This window comes from Syzygium oleosum, unplaced genomic scaffold (genome assembly GCF_021117445.2).
Source record: "Syzygium oleosum isolate NSW1041296 unplaced genomic scaffold, Sole_v2.1 Sole_v2.31, whole genome shotgun sequence".
In the NCBI taxonomy this organism is placed as follows: Eukaryota; Viridiplantae; Streptophyta; class Magnoliopsida; order Myrtales; family Myrtaceae; genus Syzygium; species Syzygium oleosum.
Window position 1 is genome coordinate 801,128 of NW_026607515.1, and position 12,065 is coordinate 813,192.

The 12,065-nt window shown below is 39.2% G+C and overlaps 1 protein-coding gene across 2 annotated transcripts; it reads left to right on the forward strand.

Moving 5' to 3' along the window:
- Positions 1–4,551: 4,551 nt before the first annotated feature.
- LOC115686102 (zinc finger protein CONSTANS-LIKE 1-like) lies at positions 4,552–8,512 on the forward strand. Of its 2 annotated transcripts, none has more exons than XM_030611292.2 (4): positions 4,552–4,861; positions 6,554–7,066; positions 7,535–7,633; positions 8,079–8,512. In XM_030611292.2, the coding sequence occupies exons 1-4, from the start codon at positions 4,757–4,759 to the stop codon at positions 8,169–8,171; spliced, it is 810 nt and encodes a 269-aa protein (XP_030467152.2). In that variant the 5' UTR covers positions 4,552–4,756; the 3' UTR covers positions 8,172–8,512. The 2 variants fall into 2 exon arrangements, with proteins under 2 accessions (XP_030467152.2, XP_030467151.2); XM_030611291.2 differs by having other exon boundaries at positions 4,561–4,861; positions 7,487–7,633.
- The last annotated feature ends 3,553 nt before the right edge of the window (positions 8,513–12,065 follow it).

Consider the following 12,065-nt stretch of genomic DNA (forward strand, 5'->3'; position numbering starts at 1 on the left):
TTTTTCAAAAAGATTGAAACTTAATTTGAACTGCAGCAAACATATATTTTGAATGAATAGAGATGCATGCACACGTGCTTAATTACTAAATCGGGTGAATTTCATACGTAAAATTGCTTTAAGCAATGACAAGAAAAGGTTCCATTTTCATGAATACCATATAGTGAAAAAATAATAGCTGGAAACTACATAAACTGATTCTTTCCACCAAAACTCAAAGTGCATGAAATTTGGCATCCGCCTTTGGCGTTTCCTCGCTCGGCCGGCATTCTCCATCGTTCATCTTGTCCTCTCTTTATATTTTCTAGCCAAAAATGCATATTATTCCACAATTATCATTATAAATATCACAAAATGATACCAAAAAAACAATAATAATAATAATTTGACTAAAAAAATAGGATGGTGCAATGTATTCTACTACCAACGTCGAATCATGTGGCTCCAACCCCTTGGCATATAATTTCCCAATAGCCTCGTTGAAACACAAAGGCATCTTTTTTTGTCTATTTGCCCATCTTTTGTCTGCTAAAGTCAACAAGATGTCAATATCGTTGTATGGCCGCCAAGCGTCGCAATGCTGCCGCAACACGCGTACGCATTCCATTGATCGGAACTACTGCTTCTTGCGGTCAACAAGTGTTGCGCACCTAAAGCTCCCATGGAGCTTCCCCTTTACAATCTCTTTTTCCAAATGTGGGAATTTGAGGTTCAATCGTACTGCCGCAAGAGTCGCCCCAAAGTGCACGTTTCATCACTCTTCATTACCAAAATTGGAGCATATACTTCTCCTTTCTCTTCCTTTAGGGTTGAAATTCTCCCCCTTTACAGCCCAACAATAAGTTATTCCCATCAACTTTCTTTCAAACTAAAAGGCTATGCTACGCCAATTATCATTGAATCCTACCCTATAGAAAGAAAACTTCTTGGAACTTTTCCCTCTTGAGAATCTCTCTCTCCTGTCATTTGCCAATAACAAATAGGCTGTAGAAAAGCTTTTCTTCAAAGTGGATAAACAGTAATTAAAGATAGTACTTTTCTCCCCTTTGAGTTTTCATCACTCATTATGGACAAACGTTTCTAGGGTATATTACGCGATACGTACAACACCATCGAAGAAATGTAAAGAGGGCTTCAGTCATGATCTTCCATAGACTCATCGTCTCTTATTTCGGATATAGATTTGCTCGATCTGAGGGCAAATCGAAAGGCTGAATTCACCTCATAAGATCTTGGCATATACAAAAGAAAAATAAGTCAATGGATGGTCAAGGTTCAATCGATAAAATCTGAGACTAGTTCCTCCTCCCAATGGTGACACAGTCAATTCCATTAGGGGCATCCATGTTATTCCCTTCTTTAACTTGGCGAGTTAAGTTTGAGATGGGGACAAAAGCTGGCTGTACACTTTTTGAAGAAACGTTTTTAAAAATGCCCATTTGCAGCATGGTGGGAACAGGCCTTTCCACATTGGAAGAGAATTTGAATATTTTTATCATCAAATTGGAAGGAAGAATCTTAAATGGGTATACATCTACACAGCTCATGAAATTCATTTTCTTTTCTTTTTTGTATTATCAAAGGGGGAAAACAATGGTCGACGACGTCGGTCTTTGCTTCATTCCGTGATCGAATTTTCCAGCTTTATACCGAAGCCTAAGAAAAAAGAAAACTCGGTACAATTCAAAGCAGAAGTTTCCAAGACATGTAGGCCACGAAAAATGATTTGTGTATTTTCACAAGAATAATTTCTTTGGACTTATTTTACTGGTCAAATGAAGTTTATTATAAGTAAATCTAGCTCTTTAGGTATTTCACCTTTGTAGAAACTAAATAGTACGAGAGTTACTGTCTGAAATTACAACCGAAGTAAAAGGAAATAAAATTGAGCTATTCTATATCAAATAAATACCCTCATTTTCATTTTCTGCTTTCTCCTTTTTCTTCACTCCTTTTCTCTAGGCTTTCACCAAGGGACACGCCCAAATTTGTCCTCTTTCGTTATTTTTTTCAAAGTGGGGTATTATTTCGTCCTTGATTAACGCTGGAAATATTGGCTTAAGCATGCGTTCCCCTTTGGAATTCAAGCCCCAATTATTCAATTTTGGAATTAGGTGGATTGTCAGCAGTAGCAAAGCAACTACTTGGTTTTGATAGTCTATGATGGATCGGACAGGTTTTCTTTAAATGACCCTTTCTTCCATTGAAGGTGATACATTTTTCATAAGATGGTTCGATGCTGCTATTGCTAAATAAGGTCCTTGTAGACCAATTGTTGATCGTAGAACATAATTCGGGTTTCCTTGTCAGTGGCATGGCAATAGCATGATAGCTCTTATTCACATGGCCTCTTGGAATTGTGGGTATATATATAGTTAAAGAAATTTATTTCGTGCACAAAATAATAAAAAAAATTACACACTAAGAGGATTACGATAGTGACCGGCAATGTGAGTATATGTCAAATCAAATATTGATAAAGAGGGTTGATAGACAAATTAACTTACTTTTACTTCTTGATATTGACCGGCTTGGCATATTAATTTCCCTTTTTTCCCTTTTTCTAATCGGGGAAAGGGGTTGCTCAAATGATTAAACGCTGTCGCGTTTCACTGGGATTAGCTCGAGCATACTGTTTCGATATTTCGGTATTACGCATAGAAAGAAAACCATGATGTGGAGGTCGTAATGAAAGGCTAGCTTAGGAGGTGCCGAACAGCTGCAGAAGTTTTATACCTCCCAGATTGTTTCTGCGAGGTCGACTCGTTACATGATCTGTGCGAATCGTGTGCGCTTGCTTTTAAGAAAAGAGACCTAATGCACGCTGCTGAATAAAAGTCTTTGAGTTCATTTCGCCGGTCTTAATCAAACAGCGACTCCTTTCGCAATTTCCACCAAAGGCGGGTCCATCCCAACTTCTTGACCGAATGTCTTGCACACTTCAAGTCTACAAGGCTAATACTCGAGGCTTACGTGAACTAATAGCTTATGAAGATGAAGTAATCATCTCGCCAAAGCTGCTGCGAACAATTAAAAGACAAAAAGAAGGGAATTTCGAGATAACTTGAGTGATCTTGAAAATAGTTTCAAGGAATAACGATCGGTTTCTGTCGTAAAGAAGAATAAGAATGCACGTTTTTAAACAGAAGAGATTTGCGGTCTTTTAGCGATAAAATTTTCCCTCCAATAATCTACAATTATAAATATATGGAATCACTTTTTTACTATGAAAATAAAAAAAAATTGCTATGAAGATGATAGATTATGTAACCGATTCTATCGGTACCCATCTCGACTGTATTTTCATCTGAAAAAATATATATATTTTTCTTTTCAAAAATATAAAAACCTTTTGTTGAATGTCAAATAAAACAAATTGCAGCTACATTATATGAAAGTCCTGTATATTCTTACACAATAGCATTCAATTATGTCATGACAAGCACATATACGTAGATTTTTTTCGCACTCGCAAAGTGGCGCAGGGCCCATCATGCACATTATTTACTATTTACGACTAGACATGCAAGATGATATCCTTCTCATGCTTTTGGAGCTATCCAGAAGTTTTGTTTTTTTCGAAAAAATTTCATAACTTTCATTAAGTAGTAGTGCGAGAAAACAAAGTACTAGCTTCAGAACATAACAACTTTAAATTGAGAAGTTGAATAGAGACCCTCTATTTCTTTTATCAACGCGTCTCAGTTCGTGTTAAGTGTTAATATCTTGTACCTATGATGCAGATAAAAACATGATAATACTCGTTCGTGAAATTAGCCTTTTTAATCCTCATATCCGGTCGGTGATTGAGATATTATCAAGCAATCTTGGGTTCGACTCGATTGACTTAATCAATGAAAGCGCGGGACTTTTATATTCAATCTTTCAAAAGTTGCCTTACCCATCTTCCGATTTATTATTATTTGAACTTTTGGATTAGACGGATTCACATGTCGCGCATTTATTTTAGGTCATATCGAATCCCAGATGCTTGAGAGGTGAAGCTCTTATAAAAGTATTTTTTCGAGTCATTCATGGCCGTAAAATGAATGGCGCTTAAGACGAAATCGATATGACTAGGCGTTTTTTCCCCTTTTTTTTTTTAACAGAACATGACAAAGTTCATTAGGACCGGAATCTCTCGGCTATTAGGCGGATGGAGTAATCTCTCTCCGTTTTCACGCGAAGTGAAAGGCGGGGTGGCCCCCAGCTCTGGCATCAGACGACTGATGAGCAGCAGAGCACTGCCCGACCCCCCAAACGCGTCCACAATTTTCGGCCATGTTCATCCAACCTCTCTGCAATTTGCAGTTTGAATAATCCGGAAATTACCCTTCTTGTCTTTTTCCAAATTGAAAAGGAAGAAGAAGTAATTGAAGGAAGAGGAATTTTTTTTAGTAAAGAAACGGCATGAACATGACGAGGGAATGGGGACACACTTGCATTAACATAAAAGAGAGAAACGATGGGGTCCCTTTCCATCATTTGTCCTTTGCGATATAAAAACCAGCCCTCAATTTCCATTGCATCATTGCAAGGATGTCTCCCTCGAGTGCCTCTCTCTCTATATAAGTGACCCTCTTTCCTCATTGAAGTCTTTTTATTCAACACCCTTCAGAACAGAGGCGATCGAGCTGCGGTGCCCTGCTGCTGCTTGCTCTGTCCTGGCCTTCTGAGGGTAGTTGAAGGTCTGTGCCTGGGAAAAACAGAGCCTTTTGCGTGTGGAGATTCTGGGGGTTTCTTTGGTTTTCAAGAAATGTATGCAGAGACAGGGCTGATGTTCCCTTGCTTCCAGAACTTGTCACAGGAAGTTCAACAGATTGAGGAGTTTTGGAAATCCCACAAGTCAAATGCCTCTTTGGTACTCTCTCTCTCTCTCTCTCTAATCAGTTCACTTCTTCTTCCACATCTGTGCATGCATATACATACTTCATGATTACTCTTATTACTCTGTTCTGTTGTTGCCCTGTGTGAATTGACAATCATATTGCTGGTTCTCTGGTTCTTCTTGCCTCTGTTGATATCATCTGGGTGTCTGCTGAAAGTAACTTTCGATTTATTTTTTCTTGAAGAAAATTTGTGAATGAAGCATTGAATTTTATGCTCATGTCGAGTCATTGATCATTGATTTGTTTGCTCAGATTGGTTTGAGGAAGAACTGAAATTGGGTGTTCTCTTGCCTATCTGATCGTTTCTTCACAGTTTCTTCACGGTCTTGAACTTGATCAATTTGCTTGTAATATGAAAATTTAAAGAAAAATGTTGTAATGCAGTGGCTGCTTTGTGTTCTTGTTCACGAGGGTATTTGAATTTATCATAATCGAAAGCTTCTCTTTACCTTTTCCAGCAAAAGGTTATTCACGAAAGAGCATTAGTGGAACAATTGGACTTCCCTTTACATGCTGGACCTAAAAAAGGATAAGAAACAAAGCATATAGATAGGAAAAAATCTTGGTATCCAAGTTCCGTGTTCGATAACCTTGTTTCCATTTGCTTCGAAGTTTCGATGTGCGTTCAGACCCAATTGGTAGGTTCTCTGGCTTTCTATGGGACTCGTGAGTACACCGCTAAAAAGGAAACGCACTTACTTAGAGAACAAATAAAATAGAAAGTAATGGTTTTTGGAAAAAAGCAAAAGCTAACTTCCCACTTAATGTTTATATCATGTGAGATTATTATTTTTAAACGCCATATGTAGAAAGAAAAATAAAGGAAAGCTGATGGTCCTTGAAAGGGTTGCAATGGGTCTCTGCTTTTGCCTATAGTGGAATGCTCTTTCCGGTGAGCGAACTATATCTAGTGCTTGTTAAGTAATTAGATTTTGACAAAAACCGTGCGCGCTGTCTCTGTCTCTGTTTCCTGCCACGTGGTGTTTTTGGTGATTTTTTGCGAAAGGATATGTTTTGGAGATTCAGAAATTAGCTTTTGAATCAGTTCATTCAACTGTCAGCTCCTGGCCAAAACATTAAGCTATATTTGGATGAGCACAGGATTAAATACCGAGACTGATGAAGCATGCAGAAGTTTTCTTGTGGTTATTTCCTCTTGAAGCTACGGAGGCATCTGATGACAAAATAATCTAGAAGTGTAGATTGTTTCCTTTATCGCGTGGAGCCTTTTAAGGACGCAATTTTAGGAAAAAAGAATCACAGATTTTCAGATTTGTAGTTGTCTTTCATCTTGAAAGGCTGATGAGAAGTTGGTAGAAGAGGATGATGCCGGGCCAAGTTTTGATTATGATGATTAGCATTGGATCTCCATAAGTATTGCCATCATATGTTGCAGCATGATCATTGAAGATCCAAAATGTTGTCGATGTCCATTGTTGATGCTTTAGAGTCCTGCTTCAGCGTGCATGAGTGAGATGTTTTAAGTAGTAGCTACCCTTGAACTGTTATCTGCCAAACTTTATATCATGTTCTGCACATACTAGAGAAGTTTCTATGGCAATCCTTTTGACTCATGGCTTGTCTTGTATTTATATTATGTTCATGTCTTTGAATTTCCCTAATCCTATTTTTTGTTTCTTTTTCCAATTTGTTTTCCATTGAAGGGAAACCTAATTCAAGCCTCCGCCATATCAGAATATGACCTCGGTGGAGAAGGGGATCTTTTCAAAGCTCCAGAGCCCATTATAGAAGAACCGCAGCCGGTTGTGGGCCTTGATCCAATGACAGCAGCCATTTCGATGATGTCCAGCGGGGAAGACGTCATGTTGCCTCAAGGACTGAAGGTTGCTGATTTTATGTCGCTTCAGAATGACCCGCTGTTCAGTGAGGTCTTCTATGATTGTAAGAAGGATCTCCTGGAGAAAGCAGGGATGGATGCGCCACTAGCTGGAATTTTCGATGAAAAGCTACCTCCTATGAGGATAGATGAAAACGAATCCCTAAAGGATGAGTTGTCTTTTGATGTGCCGTTTCAGAAGAGTGTGAGCTCGGGAAGCCTGACCTCAATGGAATGGATGCACGGGGCTGCAGTGAAGCCGAGTTTCCTGGATTTTTCCGGACTCGATCTTGGAGCTGTTTACGGGATGAGAAGGGCATTCAGTGAAGGAGACATAAAGGTCAAAGTCATTTACCTTGCATGATGTTCTCAGTTCTGTTGTGCGTGTCATCAGTGGGTTTTTGCTTTTTAGCTTCAACAGTGCACTTCATTTTGGGCTCGAAATCTCAGATTGAAAATGTTTGGGTTTATCTCAACTCTGTTTTTGTGTATGGCATCCTTTTTTGGCCTGAAAATCGGTTATCTTGCCTTTGTTTCACGTCTATTGCCGTTTCACTAGTTATTTCTGATTGCTGTCATCTATCATATGCATATGTATATTTGACTGTGCCTGAAGAAGACACCAAATTTTGGTGACTTGTTATCTTCATTTGAGATTGTTTGGCTATGTGACAAAGTCTATGGACTGAGAAACTTTTAGATGTTTCTGGTTATCTCCACAGGATAGGGCTGGGTCATTGATACTGAGTTTTTATGGCAGACTCTTGGTAATTGTAATGTGAGCCTCATCAGTTCTCCACTTGAGCAGCCGATCATCGTCAGCAACTGCACCAGTGAAGAACGCCGGGAGAAGCTCTCAAGATACAGAAACAAGAAAACAAAGAGGAACTTTGGGAGGAAGATCAAGGTATATTAACTAACTGATTTGCCGACATGGCTTTCTATGTTGCATGTGAAGTTGGTTTAAGTGTGGCGTTTTTTTTTTACTCAAACATCGTGTTGCTACATAATTTGTTGCCGTGTATCTATATGAAAAACTAAGGATATTGTCCAGTACACTGCCAGTGCAAATGATAATTTTCACACTTGATGTTGAGTAGCTGACACTCGTTCTATGTAATTCCCTCTACTAATGATCCCTCATGCAGAGAACCTTTTGTACATTATCTCGAATCATATGAGAAGTTCTTCAGAAGTTCAGTAAGTGAATGCCCACAAACGAGAGAATCAACTCCCTAACATTTTGCATAGATGCTTTATACACATCTCTTATTTGCATCGTTTATCATCATTTCCTTCAAGTAAGTGTGCCTTGGCTTCTCCAGTACATTAATGGATCGTGCTGTTCTCAGTATGCATGCAGGAAGGCGCTCGCGGACAGTCAACCCAGGATTCGTGGAAGATTCGCAAAGACCGAGGAATGTGACACTCCCAAGAGACAGTAAATGTTGGGCACTGACTGCCAATAACTGGGCCGCAATAGCCGTTCCAGAGGAATACCAGAGAGTTTCACAAAGAGAGCCAAGGAAGGCGATGAAGAAAGTTTGTCGAGGTTACGACTCAGTAAACGGAATCCCCAACTCCCACAAACTAGCTGCTCTCTAGATCCACCGTAGTAACACTCCTTTATAGACCAGTAGCTGCCGCCATGATCTGTACATAGGTTTGTTGAACAATAAATGGTGGTCGAGAAAGAGATGTAGATGCTCGTATTCGCATATATCTATGTCGTTTCTGTATCGGGTGCATTGAGGCCATCACGACTTAGTGAGTTCTTCCATCACTAGCACTGATATCTCCCCTCCATCGGCCCTGAAATTTTCCCGCAGACATTCTACCTGATGCCTGGGATGCTTCCATGTGCCTCCATTAACAATTTGAACCAAATGACGATGGATGTGGCTCTGGTTTCGAATCTGAATGGCTCCTACGGCCATTCACACAAAGTCGATGCTAAAGCGCTAAAGAATAAACAGTTCAACTCTCAAAATCATACATATATTTGGGCACTAAAAAACTCCAACACTGAGAATCAAAGGTTTTGTCTTCATGATCCATCCAAGACTCTTATCTACCAAAAGGGTTTCTCACATCTTGGGTGTGGGTCGATTATGTTTGTAGATACAAAACAACTTCACCGTCACTTGTGCGGAAGGAGTTTCGCGCTGGCACTATCCTTCCAATCTATATAGCTCATATTGCCACAGTAGCAGCAGTGGTTCACCGTTTCCCATTATGCATGTTTCCTCAAATGCTCAAGCAAACCTAGACAAAGGATCGAAGGTATCGTATGGCATTGATGTAGTAATATAACTAATTTATAAATTACTTGGATTTCGAGAGTTATTAATGATGAATAAATATAAAAAAAAAACATCTTCGCACTCAAGTTTCTTGAGCATTAATCATGCAATTAGAATTGCTTTAGTTAGAGATGTTGAGGATAGCGTTATTTTGCCTTTTTCAATTGAACGCAATCAAATTCATATCGGGAAAATTACCAAAAAAGCTCTAAACTTATTGTATAGATGCCAATTCAGTCTTAAACTTCTTCAATTTGACTAATTTAGTCCTAAACTATTTAACAATTTGTCAATGTAGTCATTCCAACTAAAATTGGCCAAAAATCACTGACGTGGACGTCGGGCGTGGTTGACATGAACATTTTTTGAATATTTATAAAATTTTCTTCTTAAAAGAAGAAAAGAAAGAAAAATAAAAATGAAAAAATAAGAAGAAAAAAATTGCACAAATTATTCACGTCAGCGTTGGCCGTGCCACGTAGGATGGCCGGCGTCTACGTCAACGATTTCCGGCTAAAATTTTCTTGAAGGACGACATTAACAATTTGTCAAATGGTTTAGGATTGAACTAATCTAAAGTTTATAACTAAATTTGCCGTCGAAATTCCTTGCATGATGATTTGCGCGTGTTTTCTATAATGGGCTGCGCCCAAAAACAAAAACTGATCAAATGAAAATAATTAAGTTTTTTTTTTTTGGGCCAGAAAACCAATAACTTATATTTGTGCAATTTCAGAACAAAGGAGTTCTCATAGGGCCGGAGGAGGGTAGTAGATCCAGTTTCGCGGGCAAGCTATTTGCTCCTTGGGCTTTAACCACCCGATCTACAACTCTATTGGGTTCTCTTTAAGATGAGGAAATGCCCGAAGAAGAGATTGGGCTTCGGTGATAACCGCGGTAATCTCCCAAGTGATCCATGCTGAGTTCAAGAGGCAGCAACAGATCAGTTCTTGATTTTCTGAGGGCTAATTTCATAAAAAGAAAAAAACATCAACTTTACCTTGAGTGATAATTGTGGCCCGAACTTTTTTTTTATCTCAATAAAAAGCACCAATTTTTACTCGAGTCCCAAATCTAGCCCCCATGATGTGAAATTTTCAAATTGTTCGGGCCATATTTGGGATTTAAGTGAAAGTTTGTGCTTTTTTACGAGACAAAAAAAGTTCGGGCCAGAATTGTTACTCAAGGTAAACTTAGTGTTTTTTTTTATTTAAATTAGGCCTATTTTCTGAAGCGGGATTGTGTTCACAAACTTCTTCTTGATGATTGAAAGTGCTGCTTTTCTGACAAAAAAAAAAGAAAAAAAGTTTGTGCAATTTATGCTTAGATCGTCTGCAGTACAAGAAATTAGATTTCAGAATTCTCATTCAAACTAGAACAAAGCCATTGAAAACAACACAAAAAAGAATCGTGTACCGCATGAAACTTTGTCCCACAATCAATCATCACATTGCCATCATGACCAGACGAGCTAATCCAGATTCTGCAAACTCAATGAGCATCCATGTCTCCAACATACTAGGAATCTTAATTCATGGCCGAGCAACCTCAAGTCCAACCGAGCTCGGCGGCATGATGCCTCAAACTAGGAGCCAAAAACTGTGCAAATGCGCGACCTGCGATCCCTCCCGCAGCCGAGGCTACTCTTAGCTGCTTCTACTTCACACGCTCTGATGTCGAAGAGCTTCAGGGACTCGAAATTCAGCAAGCATTCAGATTCACTTTTGAATAACAACAATTTCTCCTTTTTCTCGCTCTCGTGATTCATCAGCAAAATTGCAACTTGAAGCCACACTGCATCAGAATTCAGATGATGACAGGGGAGCCCCATTCCTACTCTTCGAAATTGCGTCACCAATTCGACCAGAAGGTGCATGGTGCATATTATCACCCGTGAAGAAAGGCTACCACAGAGGAAAGTTCATTGCAACTTCTGCTCTCTATCTTCCCATTTTCTTAAACTTCCATACCTCGTAAAAAAACAAGAGGACTGCTTGTGGCATAATCAACGCCCCTTGATCAATCTGCTGCCGACAAAATCATCGGAGACAACGCGATTGATAGATTAATCACTCAGATCCTAAGTGTGCCACTGAATGCAATACGCGTAATCGGAGAGTAGGTCAATCCTAGAAAACAGATCCATCAGCATATGGCTGCCTGCTATTCCAAAACATCAAAGCACATAGGAAGGGCCAAACCTGAAGATAACAAAACCATGTGTGCAGGTTCTTTTCCTAGCTAATAAGTCAATACACTAGTAGTGATCAGTCAAAGAATCCCCTCGAACTCATCTTCTCAAACTATCAACTGGATATTATCAATGTGCAATGTCTACAAAGAGGCGATGAAAATTAAGTCTTTCAAATCAGAAACAAATGTACAATTCAAGCAAATAGACAGAAAAAAAGGGGAATTTAATGCGTGAAATTCTCTTCGTCATCTCAACGCTCGCACTGACCTTCGTTGACAAATTTTCTTGAATCTAATGATCTTTGCATTTGCAAAGTGAGAAAGGAAATTAAACAGAATAGAAAATCAATCAGATCGAATGCCCATTGGCCCAAAACAAAATTTGTGCAAGCCTGGCCCATGACAATCCAAGATCAACATCAACCTTGCCCAAGTCAAATCCAACCCTTTGATATCAAACCTCATAGTGTCACCATCCATCTAGATGAAGAATTATACTCCCAAAATATCCGACTTTGGACTCGTAAAACTTCACTCTCAAATCACGACACTTTCCTTGACTGCAGCTAGAGAAACTTTTCAATGTACGACATTGGAGTCGTTCTACAAGAGCATTGGTGGCGTCTCTTATAAAGTTGATGTCTACAGCATTGCCGCGTTGCTAATGAAAATGACAGGAAGAATGATATCCTAAATGCAACTTAAGAAAGTTCGAGCCAAATTCGTTTCCACTTGTGGCATACGACGGAGTCAATGACGGGAGAAACTTCGAAATGGGTGAGGATACAGAAACCTCGAGGAAGATGATGGGAGTTGCAATCTAGAGCATATACGATCAGATCT